At 37.5% G+C, this 20,254-nt stretch overlaps 1 protein-coding gene across 1 annotated transcript; it reads right to left on the bottom strand.

Annotated features, from left to right (window-relative positions):
- Positions 1–8,181: 8,181 nt before the first annotated feature.
- Positions 8,182–17,183, bottom strand: LOC124159840. Its single transcript, XM_046535744.1, has 6 exons — positions 17,123–17,183; positions 16,922–17,017; positions 16,246–16,531; positions 15,973–16,165; positions 10,760–10,976; positions 8,182–9,321 (listed from the first exon to the last, which is right to left on the bottom strand). The coding sequence occupies exons 3-6, from the start codon at positions 16,516–16,518 to the stop codon at positions 9,174–9,176; spliced, it is 831 nt and encodes a 276-aa protein (XP_046391700.1). The 5' UTR covers positions 16,519–16,531; positions 16,922–17,017; positions 17,123–17,183; the 3' UTR covers positions 8,182–9,173.
- Between the last annotated feature and the right edge of the window lie 3,071 nt (positions 17,184–20,254).

Genomic DNA, 20,254 nt, shown 5'->3' with positions numbered 1-20,254 from the left:
ACTGAGAATGATTGGTTACCCCACCGAAACGTCTGTGAAAAACATTTTGTGGCTATCCCTTTTTCTGTGTTACCACGTGTAGTCCTCTACTTATTAATTTATTTAACTTAAGTGTTACCGCAAGAAACATTTTCCTCAAGACGATGTACATGTACACATAATTACTGACACCTCGGAAGCTTAACTGGCTAAAGCACTTGGCTGAAATCGAGGGATCTGGGTTCGAATTCCGTTCAAGGTAAATGATTTTTTCTCTGTGGATTTTTCGCAAGGCAGAAGTCTTGCATAATAATTATTAGATGCATGTGAAGAACTCCTAATAGAATTATAGCTGTGTCAACTTAAAAAATAATCTTTGTTCATCTTCCATTGTTTGCATTGAGCCCTTGGGTCCATTTGCGTTTCGTGCACGACAGCCATTACAGAATTTAACTTTTTTTCTTTCGTAGTTTGGCTCCCCTACCATTCCCTCTCTCTCTCTGCCTTGCTTTCTTCCTCTCTGTCCATTCCATTCACCCCTTCCACTGCTACCTACCCTACCTCTCATGCAGCCTTGTTCTTTTGCAAGAGCAATACCTATTGTTGGTTTCCAGAAAACACATCGCATAGAAACTGATTCTTAAAAAAATGATAGCTGGTTGACCAGAATGACAAAGAATACATATATTTGCATTTTTCAAAAACGACTTTTAATTAATTATACAGATGCTATTTCACCTAATTATACAATGAAGACGACACATCTATTGAGCTGACCACCTGCTCCTATCCTTCTTCCCTTATTTTACTCCATTGCACAGTTCGGCATTAGGTCAATTATTATTCATTCTATCAACGTACCCCGCATTCATCCTTGCCCATCTCCATTTCATCAAATGTCATACTCTTTCTTGCAATTTTCATCAGCCCCTTCCTCCTCTATACTTGCTACTTTTAAGGCCTTATCTCCTCTAGCAGTTTCCTTTTCTAACCTAACATGTCTAACACTCACTTAATCCTTTTCCTCTGTTTTTTTTCAACATTTTCCTACATAACCACACATTCTGAATATCTTAAAACCATTCTGTTCCTCCTTCCTCAGCATTCATCTATGCCATTCCAATGCATAGACCCAATTGTCACAATTATTTTCATCTGTGTCCACCCTACCCAGGGAATGTTTCAAGTTTTAGGGAGTGTTTCAAAATAACGATTCATCAAATATTGTTAAGTTCTTTCAAACATTCACCAGAGGCCCTTTTGTGACTTATTACTTATACTGTTGGTATCACTGCTGCTATCTCATTTTAAAATAAAAACTTAAAATGACTCACATAATAAAGTCATAAATCTGCTAAAATAATTGCTTGAAAAAAATTAAGTATGATGATATTACAAATTCATGCTTTCCTCTAACCCATGCCTATTATCTTCATAATAATCATTAGGTTTACTCATTTCTCTTTAGTGACAGCCTTTTTTTTCTCAAAATCCATGAATCTAGCCAATACTCAAGCATCAGATGATATCCATCAGATACCAAAATAAGGTTGATATATCCAAAACATGATGTTATTATATTATGGACATTTTGAAAACATTACATAGATATCCCATTTTTAACATCTACGAGTTGTAAAAATAACATCAGATAGATATTCATGTTGTAATATCTGTGATATTGAAAGGATGTTATTCCAAACAGCATCCATAGGTAACATATGTTCTGTATAGAATTGGAGAGTGTGAAAAAATTGAAGAGTGAGAAAAGCCCAAATGTTTTGTCTGTATATCAGGGGATTTCCAAAAATCATCATAACCACACCCATTATCTACTCCTTAAATGAAGATATCTCAGAAATGCTGTAATATGGATCTCCATGTCCATTGCTGCAACGTTATGTATTTTACGCATTGTCTTTAGTAATAGACTAATCATAATAATCCAGGTTTCCTGGTCTACTCAAATTAACGCCATCACCTATTCGTGATTTGCAATGGATCTGAAAATCTTTACCGGCTAATTATAGCTCACTTGGGGGCTTGTTGTCTGGTGGGTTCTTAGGATATTTGACAGATATCCATACAACGGTAATGGGATTGAAAGGACATCATATGTTAACGTCAACAATGTTGTTTGGATGTTGCTGGGATATTGATCGTGGCTTGGGAAAAGAATAGGAGAAGAAAGGGAATACTGGATCACCATACACCATAGAAAGATCCGCTGGGTAGGTCATGTAATAGCAATTACGGGAGCAAGAAAAAGGAGAGAAAAATTGAAGGAAAACACTCCCGAGGAAGAACCTGAGATAAGTACTTGGAACTGATGAATAAGGGCACAAGGAAAAAGAACATCAGGTAACTGAAATAACAATTGTACAATTGTGGGAAAGGGAGAAATGGAGGTCTACAGGATACTAATCTTACGATTAAGAGACTGAAAAGCATCCATACCGTATATTATTTTGCCATAAATAACATCATCATACCTGCTAGGCTAGATGCTAATTTACCAATCTGCATTGCGTAGTTCAGCTTTAGTTGGTTAGTGGTGCTTATCAAGTCCCACTAGATCTTTGCTTCTTTACCTCTCAATCTTTCAACATTCACACTTAAAATTCTTGGACATTCATTTTACTACTATCCCCAGTGAACTTGAATTGGATCTCTACTGGATTCAACCCTCTTAGAAAGTGACTCCACATTATAAGGGTGTCCTTGAATCACAAGATACTTTAATAGGTCTTTTGTTTGGCTGACACAGTTTTGGTTGGATGGACACAGTCTAAAACCATTTCCTTTTCCTCAGTGACCATTTCAAGTTCTCCATTCTTCTCCATGCCCATATCTCAGCTCAAGCACTGCTTCTCAAGCTTATTCTCATATTTACTTTGAAACCATATTTTCATCCCCCAAAGTACTACTCCACACTACTTCACAACCCTTGATAGCCTTCTCTATATTCATACATGGTGATCTTTCTTTTTACTCTTTCATACCCATAAATTCCTCCTTTTTATTGATACTTTCTCACAGTCTTATTGCTGGAGATGGTCATTGACATAAGCAGGTGAAACAATATACATAACTATTTGGACAGCTCATTCGAGGAAAAAAGACTTTTAGCAATAAGACTGTGAGAGATCCTCGAATGAGCTGTCCAAATAGTTATGTATATTGTTTCACCTGCTCATGTCTGTGGCCATCTCCATAATTTTATCTTGATTCTGATTCACTCATGAATCTGACTTAAACATTTATTTCTCAACTACCTCTTTCTCCATTTGTACTTCTATATTTCAATTTGTATCACATTTCTCTTTCCATTTACTATCCATGCATGCTAAGTACCAAGGCAAGCAGTGAACATCCTTGTATTACATCGCACTTAATGCTTGCACACTGTTATTCTCTGTACACTATGCTCAGTTGTGCAGCCTGAACCATATTCAGATTTAGACTGGATTTTTCAAAAAATGCCCATAGTATTTCCTAATTTCCTCCATCAAATCCTTCTAAAAACTATTCATCACACACAAACGCCTTGGTAATAATGTAGGCTGGTCTTGATTTTATAGTACTCATTACTGCAATGGAATTACTGGTTGATATTCCATCCTGAATCTGAACTAATCAATACCCAAGTAATCACCCTCACCTCTTTTGGTCTATCAATTATCTTAAGCATTTTTATAACACATGAGACATTAGGTTGACTGTCCCATAGTCCCCACATTCAACGACTTTCTTCTTTTTCGGAAGTGGTATTAGAACTTTCTTACTGCATTCATATGTCCTCAGGAGTAGTTGGAAAACCTTTCTTCACTCAACCTTCCCTAAATTCTGCAGAAGCTTTGACAGCATTTTAGCCATACCTACCACTTTCTTTGCCTTCCTATCCAAGAGGCTCCCTTATTTTCATTTTTTTTATCAAAGGAGTTTATCATCATGAGCCAATTTTTGTTTCCCTTTGTTCAATCTCTCTGGTCTATTCTTGCGGTAATACAGATCCTCTACCTACTTTTTAGTCTATTAATGTGAGGTGGTTTTTCCGGTTTTTGGGCTCCCCCCTCCACCCTAAGTGAGATATCATGAGATTCGGCTCGACCCCATAACCCCCTCCCATTAATCTCATGTGATATCGTTCAAAATACATATTTTCCATGAAAATAGGTTAACCTGTGCTTCCTTGCATTGGATTTTTTTTAAATAAACAATTTGTTCCATTTTTATTTAATATGAATTAGGAATACTATTTAAGATTACTGAGATCGCAATTACACACTGTTTCTTGAGGAAACAAATTACGTGATATTTGCCAGACTCCCAAGTGAGATTGGGTGAGAATCGGCTTGACCTCCTCTTCCTCTTAAACGCCTCTCACCAATGACACAGCAAGGGATGTTTTTGGGGGAATAAGAGAGCTCAGAGAAATTTTTAAGTTTAATCTATTTTACGTAGTTGGATTAATGTTACTTATAGAATAGTGCAAGGATTAATAAAATATCCCTCACAAAGCTGTAAAACTCACCATTTAGAACCATTTGTCTTAGAAATTTTCTAGGGAAGGACCTCCTGCTTACCCTAGCAAGTACTCCATAGCCCCCAACCCCCTGCATTAGTTGCGCCTAAAACTCCCCTTAGCCTTAATTCCTAGCTGCGCCCCTGCCTCACGTAATTAATGGATACCCCCTAAAGCCTAATGTGAACCTCTATCTATCCCATTAATATTCCTTCATTATCAAATTTTCAAATCCTGATTCAATTTTCAGGTGGTGGGTTAATTCAATGATGAAATAACAATTCTTTCCTCTGGCAAGAATCATGATGGTGATGAACTACAACATTTATCATGCTTCTAATACTTGCTTGAATGAACTTGAATCCCAGCAGTCCCTACAGATTATGAATTAAAAACATCCATTAACTGAAACAATTCATTCAGCTTATTGGTAAATATAACAAATTTGAATATGCTCAAAATCTTTTATTGTGATTTCAACAATGTAAGAAAACATTTTACAAGAGAAAGAGGTTTAGTATTCTTCCAATGTTGTTTGTAAATATGTTGCCATTCCTGAAACTTGTGTCTTCAAAAAAAAAGATAAATTAAAAATTACCTAAGTCACAAATTTCAGCCATTCTTTGAATACAACATGAGCCTGGACCCCTTAAAAATGTGTTCAATACTGAAAGCTACAAATGATCATTTTTTAAAGTGCACAGGCTAGTAATTAAGTAAGTTACTTTCTCACAACTAATCACCTCACATGCAATCAGTCAAGCTGCATTTGCGCAAACATATGAGCTCAACCTAAGGTCACTAATACAATAATCTTTCATTGACGTTCTCCAACTCCGATGTACTCCAACATGATTAACTTCTCAAAAACCTGTACATTTGAAAATTTTTTTGGAATCTACTGCCATAAATAAATATCAGTCTTATTTAAGAAAACATTAAAAGCAAAGAATTTCCAAAATTCCATTTCTTAGTTTAGAATTAACACATTCTCCTAATTATTCAAGGTAATGCATTGATGCTAACAAATGAGATTCTTAATTAAATATATGTAATACAATAACAAAGACTATTTTATTACCCTTAACTGCTTAAGATAATGAGATCATTCCACTATATCAACATGAAAGTAACAGAAGCAGGTAAAATATAGTGGAATGACATCCTGTAAGTATTAAAAGAACAGAGAGATGGCACTTTTCCACAGGTTTATTGAAGGTACGATGCATTTCAACCGTTAGGTCATAATCAAGTACAATTTTTCTGTTTTGAATGCATTCCAGCTTTTCTAGAGCAACTTTTCCTCAACTCCGTACTTTCATTCGAAAATTATCCTCTTCCTCTGGAGTTCTCAAATAATATTTCAGAGAACCTAAGGTACGTGCAGATATCTATTCCGTTCTGTCATCAGCCTGACAGACTTACCACTGGACGAAGCCACCAACGCTGTACTCTCCAAAGGCCTAAACTTTCCTTTGGCCCCTAAAGACATACCGACGGAGCAAATCATCACCGATGTTGAATCCGCTATCAGAAGACTACCGAAGACAGAGGCGGATGCCATCAGGGAGGACGTAGCGGCTACATTGCGAAAAGCTCGACCGCCCAAACAGAACATGATGGGAGCCAAAAGGATGGCATTGAGGAAACTGAAAGAGAATACCAACATTCTGGTATTACCCGCAGACAAAGGGGAATGCCACAGTCGTCATGAAGAGAGAAGAATACGAGAGCAAAGTCAGAGCTCTCCTCCAGGAAGCAACTTACAGAGTGCTGAGGACGGACCCAACGGCCAAAACAATTCGGGAGGCGAAAGAAATTATCAAGAAATCCTCCATCCCCCGTGAGGAGCAACGTACCCTCCTTCTGTCCGCTCAGAAACCACCAAGGTTTTACGGGTTACCTAAAGTCCACAAAGAAGGCATCCCGTTAAGGCCCATTGTGAGTCAAATAGACGCACCTACATATCATCTCGCCAGATATCTCGCTAGGCATCTACAGCCACACGTGGGGAAGACATCATCGCACGTGAAGAATTCAGCGCATTTTTTCGTCGAAATACTTCAAGGAGTGACGATGGATGACAATGACATCATGGTCAGCTTCGACGTTGAATCTCTTTTTACAAACGTGCCCATAAACGAGTCGTTGGAAATAATATGAGGACTACAAAAAAAGGGTTCCCGGAAGACTACACTGACTTAGTGGAATTCTGCCTAAGAAAAACTTACATCACCTGGAACAGACAAATATATGAACAAGCAGAGGGGGCGAGCATGGGTTCCACAACATCACCAGTGGTGGCTAATTTATTTATGGAGAAATTTGAAGCGGAAGCCATGGACAGCAATAGTAAGAAACCTAAACTGTGTCAAAGATATGTGGATGACACCTTTGTTATCTGGCCGCATGGAGAGCAATGCCTACAAGACTACCTCCGACATCTAAACGGCCAACATCCTGCTATCAAGTTTACGATGGAAGTAGAGGACAACAACCAGCTCCCATTTTTGGCTCCAATTTCAGCTCTCCGCCATTGCAGAGCATGCTTGGAGTGAACCCGGACACCAGATACTGCTTGACGAAGCAACAGTTGTTGCAAAAGAAAATAGATATTATCCCAGGCTAGTAAAGGAGGCTATCTAAATATTCAAGACACTAGAAAACATGAGTAGAGAAGATGGCTACCCTCTCCACAACTCCTGGAAGAGGGTCATACGATAAAAAAGGAGGTGGACCAATCAGCCTTCAGCATGAAAAATTGGTGCCAAGAATGCACTACATAAGTCACCAAAAATTGACTCCCGACATCGATCTGAAGACGAAGGTTGGAATACCGGAGAAACTGTTGTCGCAAAGAAAATCCATGTGGTGAAACCCAGAAGCATGGACACATCATCTAGACAACGCCAGGGAAAACTACGCATCAACTTTACACACAGATAATTGTACTTGATAATGACCTAACGGTTGAAATGTGTCGTACCTTCAATAAACCTGTGGAAAAGTGCCATCTCTCTCTTCTTTTAATACTTGTATCAACAAGAAAGCTCTAATGGTTCAAATAACAGTAAATTTTATGTCAGCCAACATAATTCCCAAGCCACCAACTGTATATTTGAACCACTGGCCTTGGAGATAAATACCAAACAGAACAGTACAGTCCTACCATCTCAATAAATTACCCCCCAATGAAGCCAGTCAAGCTAGTAGCATGTAGCATAAGTAGTAGCCTCAATGCATAGAAATCCAGAAAAATCTTTACATTCATGCTTAGGAGCTCAAATTTATGGGTTATTGTACAGTGTAACCATAAAGGGTGTAGATATATAGAGGCAGATCAAGGTGTCTGAACTCATTCAAGGCCAGGAATAAGTAAAGGAAGAAAGGAAATAAACGAATTACTTGTTGGTTAATATAAACGTCACTAAGGGCTAAACCCCCTACCCCTAAAGAAATTATCTCCCTCCCTGGGTGTTATAATACTGCTTTCATTGAGTAAGGATCTTTTAATAGATCTTTTAAGCCATTTGAAAAAATGGCATGCAATTAAAAAGCAAAGGTTATGTTTAGTCCATATTATGGAGGAACATGCACATATCCAAATAATATTTCCCTTTATTGTTTACCGAAAAGAGCTGATTTCCAAGAAACTGTAAGTGATTTTTTGCAGTAACTGGTAATTGAGCATGAAGACACAATTTTCACTTTCATTATGTGGTTTCAAAATTTCAACCATAAAGGTGTACACTTACAGCTCACGCGGAAATTTCAGCGGTAAACATCAACGATAGAAGGATGTATTTTTCCAAACATTGCTAGAGATTAATGAAAAAGTCATCAAAATGATATTGTAATTCATTTTATTTGGATCAGCAGCTTTACCAAAAAATAGTAGGAGAACTTTAATGCTTGCCTCCTCTTTGCAGCATGGGCAAAGCCATTGTGCTCCTGCATAATAACCTAAGTCCCCTAAAGCAAAATGAGTCTGCTTGCGATTCAATGACTAGGTGAAAGCTTTTTGATGAGTGTGGGCACTAACTGGGTAACATTACTATGATATCTTTCTGCAGCCCCATTTTTGTTCTACGACAATGTTACATAATAACTCATTGTTCTGCTTAATGGCAGAAGTAAAGTACAGCAAATATATATGTAAATAAAAAAACTATGAAAAAAATAAAAACTGAAGGTAGAAAACCATTACCTCCAATTAAAATTTTCAAAATGATAGCAAGACACATTTATGCACTCTATCGTATGAACATACCATAAAAGATACCTTTCAATAAGTCCACAAAAAAGTCAATATTTAAGGAAATAATTCCCATGAGTATCATGTCAAGGTTATATCTAAGGCTTGCGTGAGTTCTCACGATCAAATGCATGCAAGACGTAAAAGCTATAGCAGAACTGTACATAGCTCATTGTATTAGACATTAAATAACCATACCAGCACCATAATTCTTAACAATGCTATAAATGACTAGAAGTTAAGTCATTGGACAATAAAACCTTCTTAAAATTCAAAAATTGTTATTTGATAACATGCCAGCGAGTAAAAAAGAGGCCTAGGACCCATCCCCAATAGTGCTTTGGTACCTCACAACCAGGGTACTAGTATACCCACAGTAAGTCTTCTTATTGTTGAAAAACTGAAAATAAATACTCAGCAGTTCTCTGGACTGATTACTTTCCACCAGTTATCAGGATAGTGATATTTTTGTATTTCTAATCCTTCAAATGGCACAGGCAATGAAAAACTGCCAAATGACGCCATTGGTAAACTAGCCTTTGGAGGGTTGCTACTCCCAGGCCTATGAAAACAGAATAGAGGAGGATCAAGGTTAATTTATACACACTGTGCTATAAAAATTATGATATACAGAGTAAATTTTACCATTACTTACTTAATCCTTTTGGAATTTGACTTGAAATTCAATTCAACAACTATTTGTTTAGTTGGTGATTGTTTTTCGGGTTCATTCCACGTTCACTCATATTTTGCAAGCCTCTGTAACAACTATTTGTTTACTTTAATACTAGAGATGGGTCAAATAGTATTTTTCTCAAATTTGAATATGAATACCTAATTTTTTTCCCAAACACCTCACTCGAATATCGAATACATACTGAATACGCATTTTTCCACCAATTTTTTTTATACAAATGACAATTAAAATAAAAAATGCTAAACACTCTGCTTGCCATTCTACTTCAGCACAGCTCCTAAATCCTGTTGCAACTGTCACCCACAATTTTGTCAAACTTGCGCTCATAGAGCACTGCCATTATTCTCATTTTTATTAAATGCATGGAGAAGGTCACATTATCAGTAATGTTTCACCTCATTCATTTCAAACCATAAATTATAATGATGAATTCACAATTAATATAAAATTAGAATATGCAAAAAGTAAATTTCACATGCAACGGGAGTGCGAGATGGAAGTCAATCTTGTGTGTATTTGAAAGTATACACATTCTTATAAGTGTTGTTCCCAAGGAGTCATCAGCATTACACATATTTTAATGTTTAATTTCAGTGATAAGTTTTGTAAAAATATTACTAAAGAATTGAACCAACAAAATGTGCAAACCTTCATATAATACCCAAACATTGTCAATGGATTTAAAGAGAATCATGGACGATCTATACTGTGTATTTGAAATTCGAATAATATATTACTTTAAGTCATCAAATATCAAATATTGTAAAAAGCCCATTATTTGAGGTATTTGGTGATTCGACCATTCAAATATCCTATCCCTATTCAATTCGTAACTGCTTTATCATAATATTAACTACTTTTATAAGGCATAATACTGCTTCAGATATTTTTAAAATATTAGAGAATCCAGACAGCTAATAACCAAAAATTAACAAGAGAAAGCCACAAAAATGTAGCAATATAAATTAAATTCTCGTTAAAAATGGACATCTCACTGCCACAAGTAAGACATTAATTCACACCACCATATCAAATTATCAATGGCTGGTTTTGCTGGTCAATTTTTTCAGTTAAATGAAAAAAAATACTAATGAATAGTCTCGTCGACTACGCCACTATTGCTACTCTGTTAATTACTAACTATGCAGTTCATAAATGACTTAAAAAAGAGATGAGAAAGAAATGATCAAATCATGTTTGCTTTGTAGGAATTCCATATGACATTGAAATCACATCACCCATCTCGCAGCTGTAGCTATGCAGATTTAGCAATGAATTTTCTTTGTGGTTCCATGATACTCACACAGCTTCTTCTGAAGATGCCAGGATCAGTCTCTCAGGGAAGCACTGCAGGAGAGTGTTGAGGCCAGCACAATCTGGAGGCAAGAGACGTCTTTTCCAACCGACTCTCCTCCTCACTGGGCCCGTCATGCCACCTTCCCAACCCCACCCTGCCCCTTGATCCCTCGCATCTTTTTCAAATGCATATAGCTGGATCGAGGGTTCAAGCTGAACAGGTTCTGTAAATAAAGCAATAGTGTTGTACTCAGAAGATATCGAGATTATGAGTTAAGTTCAAGCACAACTAGATTTAAAAATTCAATAGTAGCTCAAAAAGAAAGTGGTCATGTCGTGTGTCATGACCACTTTCTTTCTGAGCTATACTCCAGTACTCCAGAAGAAATGGGACTAAATATAATCCTTAGCAAAAGTACTTGAAATTGATAGGGAATGAGTGATGGTAGAATCCACCAGCAGTAGGCTTAAATAATTTAATAAGAATAATAATAATAATAAGAGCAGAAGAATTCCTGGATGAGGACCAATTCGGATTTAGGAAAAGCAGGGACACAAGGGAAGCAATGTTGGCTCTTAGGATGATCATAGAGAAGAGAATGGAGAAAAATAAACCAACCTTCATAGCATTTGTCGATTTAGAGAAGGCCTTTGATAACGTGGAATGGAATTCAATGCTTAGAATTTTGAAAGGAATCGGCGTACTCTACAATGATCGTAGAATTATTCATAGTTTGTATAAAAACCAAGTAGCTGTGATCAAATGTGGACCAAACGGTGCAGAAGCGATAATAAGAAAAGGGGTGAGACAAGGTTGTGCGCATTCCCCCTTAATTTTTAATGTTTACATAGAGAAAGCCATCAACGAAATCAAGCAGAAAGCTTCGGGTGTCAATATCCACGGAGAAAAAATTAGTATGCTGCGATTTGCTGACGACATAGCAGTCATAGCCGAGACAGAGAAGGATTTGAAGAAGACGTTGACAAACATGGAAAGGACAATGGCCAGATATCAGCTGAAAATCAACAAAAAGAAGACTAAGATATTAGTTTGCAGCAAAAGAGAGGAGGCTAAAACAAACATCAACCTAGGAAAGCATAAGCTTGAAGAGGTGAACGAGTTCTCTTACCTGGGAAGCCGAATTACCAGCGATGGACGGAGCAAGAAAGAAATACACAGTAGAATAGCACAGGCGAAGAGGGCTTTCTACAAAAAGAAGATCTTCTTACAGCTGAAAATACCAGCATAGAAGTAAGGAAAAAATTCATCAGATGCTACATATGGAGTATGTTTCTCTATGGAAGCGAGGCTTGGACGTTGACAGCAGCAGAGAAGTCAAGAGTGGAAGCATTCGAAATGTGGTGCTACCGAAGAATGATGAAGATAAAATGGATTGACCGTGTGAGTAACCATGAAGTGCTAAGGAGAGTAGGAGAAAAGAGAAGCCTCCTAAAAACATTAAGCAGAAGAAGGGACAACTTAGTTGGTCACATTTTGAGGCACGATGGTCTGATGAAGACAATCGTTGAAGGACAAGTGGAAGGGAAAAAGGGCAAGGGACGGCCCCGAATGAGCTATATCGGACAGGTTATAAAGGATGTAAAAGAGAATAAATATGTAGCTATGAAGAGATTAGCGGATAGGAGAGAGAAATGGAGAGCTGCGTCAAACCAATCTTAGGATTGTTGACTAATGATGATGATGATGAATAATAATAGCAATAATAACTTCATTCCACCATTGGCACTACATACATCCGCATAAAGAAAGCAAACTACAAATCTTAGCCTACTATAGTCTAGTCCTTCATAAATTCTGTCCATCTCTTGCTTTACGTGAGTAAACTACATAATTATGATGAATACTTCTGACATCACTTTGTGGAAGTCATACATTTGAAAAATAAGAATAGTTCCTTGAAAATGGAATTGAAGTATTGAAACCTAATACATATATAGGGTAATAAAATAACTGTGGAATATTAATGGTCTATTTTGCAAGTAAAAATGTGTAAACTACATGACTCTTCAAGCTATATCAACACTTCACCTTCCTTTTCAGCCTGATTAGTCTACACAAGTCACCCAGCCCCACAAGCATTGCTCATACATAGTTACATATCCTTTAATCCAACTTTCGGCACTTCCAAATGACTGAACTATCTTTAACTATCCACTTAACTTCACCTTCACAGGACAAGTTGAATAATACAGATGTAATTTTATGGCAAAATGGCCATACATTTTGATGGGTTAATTTTATAATTCATGGCAACGGCAATGAATGAAATCTTATGAAACTACAGTTTTGATATTCTTGCATTTTACAAAATTATAAGCTTTTCTTATTCTCAAATACATTATACCATTTTAACACCGGAGTAACAATAGGCAGTAAGAACATTTCAAACACCAGAAAGTTGGGAAATTATTATTATTAAAGTTTTCTACCAATAGAAAGGATTACACTACCATATATTATGTTTAATTTAGAATCCAAAGCGCCCCGCACCCTGGAATTTGAATCCCACTACCTACCACTTCTGAGGAAACATCTCTAACTTCAACCCCTCATATCTTGCAAACTATGAGAGTGATAGGGGAAATATTTTAAACGGTTCATTAAATAGGTGATAGCAGCTAGTGACAAAAATTTCATTAAAATCCGAGTTGGTGTCATTTTGAAATCTTCTCGGTGATTTGACGTGGAATGACTCAGAGTGTAAATTAGGCTCTCACCGAGTTTCACCCTTGAGCACCGAATAATTTTGCCTCTACAGCTGTTTGAAGTTTCAACTTAAATTCCGTGCAAAAAACGTATTTCTTGTTGATAACGTGTGAACCTCATGATCATATAAGGAGAAAAAGTGGGTTTGCATTGAGCATTTAAGAAGTATTTAGGTAGTCTCCCCCCCTTAATGAACTTCCCTCTTCATTTCATTACAAGGCCAACTCTCCTTTAACCTAACTAACAATCCTATTCTCTTCCTTCCTATGCTTCGTTTACCAAACATTCTACCCAACAATACTGTTTTCAACATCCCCTCCCCGCAAAGTACTCACTCCATCAATAACTTCTGTATCCTCTGTGCCTAACCTAGTTGCTGCCTCTCCTCACAAACCATATCCAGCACTTTGTCATTCCTCCTCCTCTCCGTCCACTTCACTTTCTCCATTCTTCTCCACATCCACATCTTTAATGCCTCAAGTCTTTTCTCATCCTCCTTCCTAAGTGTCTATGTTTCCGCACTGTAAAGCACTACACTCCAGATCAGACTCTTCACTAACCTATTCTTTTAACTCTTACATAATAATCCTCTCATTAGCTCCTTCCTGTTCGTGAATGCTCCTTTGCAATTACACCAAGGTAAAGAATAGACAGTAATAGGGACAGCAAACAAGGAAGTGAGAGAGAAAGTTTGAAAGCGAAAGAGAGCAGTCATGCCTAACACAATGGGAGATAAAAAAAGATAAACAAGTTACAAGAAAGAGAGACGTAAGACAAAAAAGAAATGTAATACAAAGAAGAGAAGAGGATTTAAGAAAGATTAACAGGAACCTAAGGTGCAAGGGAGAGGATCAGGTTGGCAGAGTAGCAGTGGAGACAAAAGGTGGGGAAGGAAAGTAGAGATGTGAAGGTACACTCAGACTCAGCTTTGAGAATGGAGATCCAGATAGGTAGCAAGGACATCTATACCAATATAGGTTACCAGATTGCGATAAACAGAAAATTACAACACATAAAAGGAACTTAAAAATTTCTTGTAAGGTTTAAAGAATTTACCCCATTCCAGTCAAATTACCTGTTTATAAATATGTGTAATAAATTATTTATTTGAATGAATATCCTAAAATTACATTTGCAAATGAATAAGATAATCAATACATATTTGACTATTGAATTGAAATGCCTTGCCTCTGATATATATGCGTTTTGCCTTTGAAAGATTGTCAATAAGGTAAGATTAATTAAGGTAATGGGTAGGATGGCAACATTCCCAAGACACAGTTTTCAAATTTAGATTAGTACTTCACTCAAGTCACCTCAAAAATGGATACTCTACAACTGTATTGACACAGGGGTTCCGACTTACTAAAAATATTGGGGGGCCCAAACCGGGGACCTTGCCCCGTTAAATTTTATAAGTAGTGAATTTTAGTTTTTTAAGCATTTTAGAAGAGTCGTATGATCAACATTAGAACCCTCATCACTCAAATTTCGATATCTGGACACTCCAGGGAAAATTGACTAGCCTGACACATTTTTTCCTCACATCTGTAACTAATTTTTGGGGGGGCTCAGGCCCCCTCAGGCCTCATGGACTCGGCGCCACTGTATTAACAACACTAATTATTAATTTATCAAATACAAAATGCCTTTCAATAAAGCTAAATTGAACCGGGCAAATCCATGTGTAGCTCCATTTTCTTGAATAGTTTTTGATATTTAGTCATTAGCATCAAATGTTAAGTGAGTATAATTTCTGGTAAGAAAGTTGTTCACAATATATCTAAACATAGTTCCCCATCCCAGAGGAAGAGGGGGCCCGATTGTGGCCTCATCTGGGCCAGGTAAAATATACAAGTAAATCAAATCAAATAAATCATCCATTGCTTGAAGTACACGATCACATTGCCACATACACAACCGTAGGTGGATTTGGGGGGCAGGGGGGGCACATTGGCACGTGGCCCCTTCCTCCCAAGACGCCTAAAAAATAGACAAGATTTTTAATACGGTTATCATTACATGCATTTTACTTTGTGTATTAATCGCTTCATTTAATATTAATAACTTTCCTATCGAAGTAAAGGATATTTTCTACAGTAATTTTTTAATGTATTTTGATTTTAATCTAGAATATGAGAAGCCCAGTCAGACACTTGTGACCTCCCCAAAATAAAATCCTGGATCCACCCTTGTATACAACTTCAAATTAAGAGTAATGTAAGTAATATGCAAAAGATATACTGGCACAAAAGTTCTTCTCTAAGTGACAAATAATGTATTTAGAATGAAGAGTTCTCCTGTTACGAATTGGACATTTTTTATAGTTTTAAAATTTCTAAACAACCAGGAATAACCTTGGGGATAGTGATTTCCGTTGGTTATGAGCCTTATGAACTCATATGTAGAATAATTTGGTGATAAAACAAGAGAAAATTAATCAAGTGGCGAAATATTCGTAATATTAAGCAAAAGAAATCATTTATAAATACCAGAATTGGTGACAGGCAATTCCACAACATCGTTGATAGCTGTGTAGACCCCATCAGCTGGATCATATGACAGATAAATACCATTTCTTCTGAAAGCCTTCAATAACACAGCTTCACCCAAATCTGCCAATTCCTCATCCAGTAGACAGAAAGTACCATGAGATGACCAAGGAAATATTTTACCGATTCGAATCTGTTAAAGAAAAGTTGAAGATAGCTCTATTTCCTAACTTCAAGTGATATTTTAGCAATTCAGTAAACTAAAATCCTCACCTGAGCCCAAAGACTTCCATAGCAAAGGAAGTGAGTGAGGGCTAAGGAAGACAGGACTATGTGAGTCCGTTGCATAAGGTCATGTAATCTATCCTGGAATTCATCAGGATATTTACATATGGAAAGGCTCTCTCTACCCGTCCCTGCCACTCGTCTACCTTTAGGAAGCCAAACGTCAGCTCCTCCACTCAGCTGACGAATTATACACCAAAAAACAGCTAACATTGCCATGACACACAGGCTCCATAATATTCGGGTAGGCGTCAAACGCATAGTGCTCAAGTATCTAGAAAAATAAGCATACACATTGAATAAAAGAATCATTGACCTTAGGATAACCAGTTGACGAAAAAAAATGTATGTACTTCAGTTTGAATTTCAATCATCGCCACTAATGTACACGTGTTAGACTGCTTCACGATTATAAAGCTTCTTTGTTTACCACATTATTATGTTGTTTTAGAAAAGTTTTCTTCAATTTTTCAATAGCTCATTTTAAGGGAAACCTTTGCTTGCTACGAGTAAAAGCAGGGTTTAGCAGGATTCCAAAAGAAAAACGAAGTCTCCTGCCAAAGTTTCTCTGGGAGACAAAAAACTAATTACCCGTTAAATAACTAAGAAATAATGCAGTAAGTGATGTTCAAATTTTATACCAAATAATTAAATACCACGTTACCTTCAATCTCAGCGAAAAACCTTCGATCACCGTGGAAAAGAACGAAACCGTCGCCAAAGCATGTTTTCAAAGTTTTTTAAAACTTATCATTTAAACCTTATAATGAAATGAGATAAAATGAATGTATAACTCTGGATGATTACTTCGATCGAGAGCACAATTCGCTCAAAACTAAGTATCCACACATCATATTCTCCTTACTCATTCATAAGTCGCTTGAAAACTTGAAATTTTCCTTCTGCTCTGTTTATTACCTTCATTTGTTTGTGCGTACGACAGATAGCGACATCGTCCGACAAAATGTCGAACTTATTATAATCGGACGACGTAATATGTCGGAGGGAAGCTCAAAAAAGTGCTAAATGAATCCACACCCGTAGGTGTTATCTCAGTGCCATTAAACTACAATACAGCAATTATCACCGTATTATAAGTTATCATATGCGTATTTAGCTCTAGCTTACCGCAGGTACGAAGTGATCTGACGTTCCATGCTCCTATCCGTAACATTCTATCTCGTTTGACCGATATACCCTCTCGAGTAGTCCCGGCCCGGAGATCCGAATGGGGGACTAGTTTACCTCCGGAATATTTTACAAGAGAGAATTCCATCATGGAATTATATAAATTGAGTGGAGTAGCTGTGACTCCTCGGAATGATAATGCACTTGAAGGTGGAGATGCGAAGAATGAACCTCGATGTATTAGGCATCAGCGAAATGAAGTGACCCCAGGAAGGAGACTTTTGGAGTGGAAGCTACAGAATGATACACACGGGATCGCTAAATGGTAATGCTGGAGTAGGCATAATGCTTAGAAAGAGCGCCGGGATGCGTGTTAAAAGCTACCTGCAGTTTAATGAAAGGATAGTAACGGTGAAGATAGATACTAAGCCCGTAGCTACTGTAGTGGTACAGGTTTACATGCCTACGTCAGATTATGAAGACGAAGAGGTAGAAAATGTCTACCAAGATATTGCGGAAGTTATCAAGCAGATAAGAGGGGAAGAAAATCTTATTATTTTAGGTGACTGGAACGCCGTCGTCGGCGAAGGTCAAGACGGAATAATAACTAGGAAATATGGGTTGGGTAACCGAAATGAAAGAGGAGAAAGGCTACTTGAATTCTGCACGGAGCACTGGCTAGTGGTTGCCAACACTTTATTCAAAAATCCCCTGCGAAGATGATACACGTGGAAGATGCCAGGAGACCGTAGAAGATTCCAAATCGACTACATTCTAGTGAAACAAAGATTCAGGAACCATGAGGTGAAGGACTGCAAAAGTTATCCAGGGGCAGATGTTGATAGTGACCATAATCTAGTTATGATGAAATGCCACCTAAAATTTAAAAAGTTGAAGAAAGCCGTGAAAAACATATGGCAGGTTGAAAAATTGAGGGAGGTTCAGCATCAACAGGCTTTTAAAGAGGCTGTAGAAAATAAAATAGGGGAGGATACGACCAACAAACCAATGGAAGAGAGTTGGAAAACCATTAGAAGTGGTCTGGAGGCGGCAGCTGAGGAAGTTCTTGGTAAAAGAAGAGTCGTTATGAAAAAACCATGGATCACGCAGGAAGTATATTAGATCTCATTGAAGAAAGAAGAAAATACAAGGCTGCGAAAACAAAGGAAGGACAGAATCATTACAAGAGAATAAGGAATGAAATATGTCGTAAAGCGCGGAAGGCTAGAGAAACGTGGATGAAAAGCATTTGCGAAGACGTGCAAAACAATCTTAAACATGGAAAAGTAGAGGCCGGTTATTGGATAGTGAGGTACCACTTTAAGGAAAGGGGCGTAAGATGTAATACCCTTAGTGTCAAAAACGGAGAACTATTGATTGAAAACGAAGAAAAAGGGAAGAGATGGAAGGAATATTTGGAAGATTTGTACAAAGGAAGTCGCCTCAGAACAAATGCTATCGAAAACGAGAGGGAAGTGGATGCCGATGACCCAAGATTGGGAGCCCCAATTTTAAGATCGGAATCTGATGCTGCTATAAGAGACCTCAGGATAAATAAAGCGTCTGGCATTGATGACATTCCTGCAGAACTAATTAAAAATTCAGGAGAGAAGATGTTGAACCAGCTATACAAAATCATTAGTGAAATGTATACGACAGGTGAGATGTACCAAAGGATTTCGAGAGGAACATTATAATCCCTATTCCTAAGAAGAAAAGAGCGGAGAAGTGCGAAGATTTTAGGACCATTAGCCTTACTACACATGCATCAAAGATACTGACAAGGATCATCTATAGAAGAATAGAACGAAAAGCAGAAGAGTACGTACTTGGATGAGGACCAATTTGGATTCAGAAAAAACAAAGGCACAAGGGAAGCAATATTGGCCCTAAGACTGCTCATAGAGAAGAGAATGGAAAAGAACAAGCCAACATTCGTTGCGTTTGTGGACTTAGAGAAAGCATTTGACAACGTGGATTGGAGCACGTACAATGCTTGGAATCCTAAAGGAAATTGGGGTTCTTTATAATGACAGAAGAATCAACCAAAGTTTATACAAAAACCAAGTAGCTGTGATAAAATCAGGGCTCAGCTGTGAAGAAGCAAGAATTAGGAAAGGGGTGCGACAAGGCTGTACATTGTCACCCGTAATTTTCAATGTTTACATTGAAAAAGCCATTAATGAAATCAAAGAAAAGGCATTGGGAGTGAATATCCATGGAGAAAAAATTAGCATGCTAAGATTTGCCGATGACATAGCCGTTATAGCAGAAACAGAGAAGGATTTGAAAAATATTCTGGTTAATATGGGTAGGGTAATGAGTAGATATCAACTGAAAATCAGCACGAAGAAAACCAAGATCTTAGTATGCAGCAGAAGAGAAGAAGTCAAGACTAACATTAAAATAGGGAGGCAAAAACTGACAGAGGTGGATGAATTCTGTTATTTGGGAAGCAAGATAACTAGTGACGGGAGAAGCAAGAAAGAAATTATCAGCAGAATAGCCCAGGCGAAGAGAGCATTCCACCAAAAGAGAGACCTGCTTACAGCGGGAAACTTAAATATGGAAGTAAAGAAACATTTTATAAGAACCTACATCTGGAGTATGCTCCTATACGGAAGTGAGGCATGGACAATGACCGCAGCGGAGAAAGCAAGGATAGAGGCCTTTGAAATGTGGTGCTACAGAAGAATGATGAAAATCAAATGGATCGACCGAGTTAGTAACGAGGAAGTCCTAAGAAGAGTAGGAGAGAAGAGAAGCCTCATGAAAACCTTAATAAGAAGACGGAACAACCATATAGGCCACATCTTGAGACATGATGGCCTGATGAAGACAATCGTCGAGGGACAAGTGGAAGGTAAGA

The sequence above is a fragment of the Ischnura elegans genome, chromosome 5, assembly GCF_921293095.1.
Source record: "Ischnura elegans chromosome 5, ioIscEleg1.1, whole genome shotgun sequence".
In the NCBI taxonomy this organism is placed as follows: Eukaryota; Metazoa; Arthropoda; class Insecta; order Odonata; family Coenagrionidae; genus Ischnura; species Ischnura elegans.
Note: the sequence above shows the minus strand (reverse complement) of the source record. Positions and strands in the feature narration are given on the sequence as shown.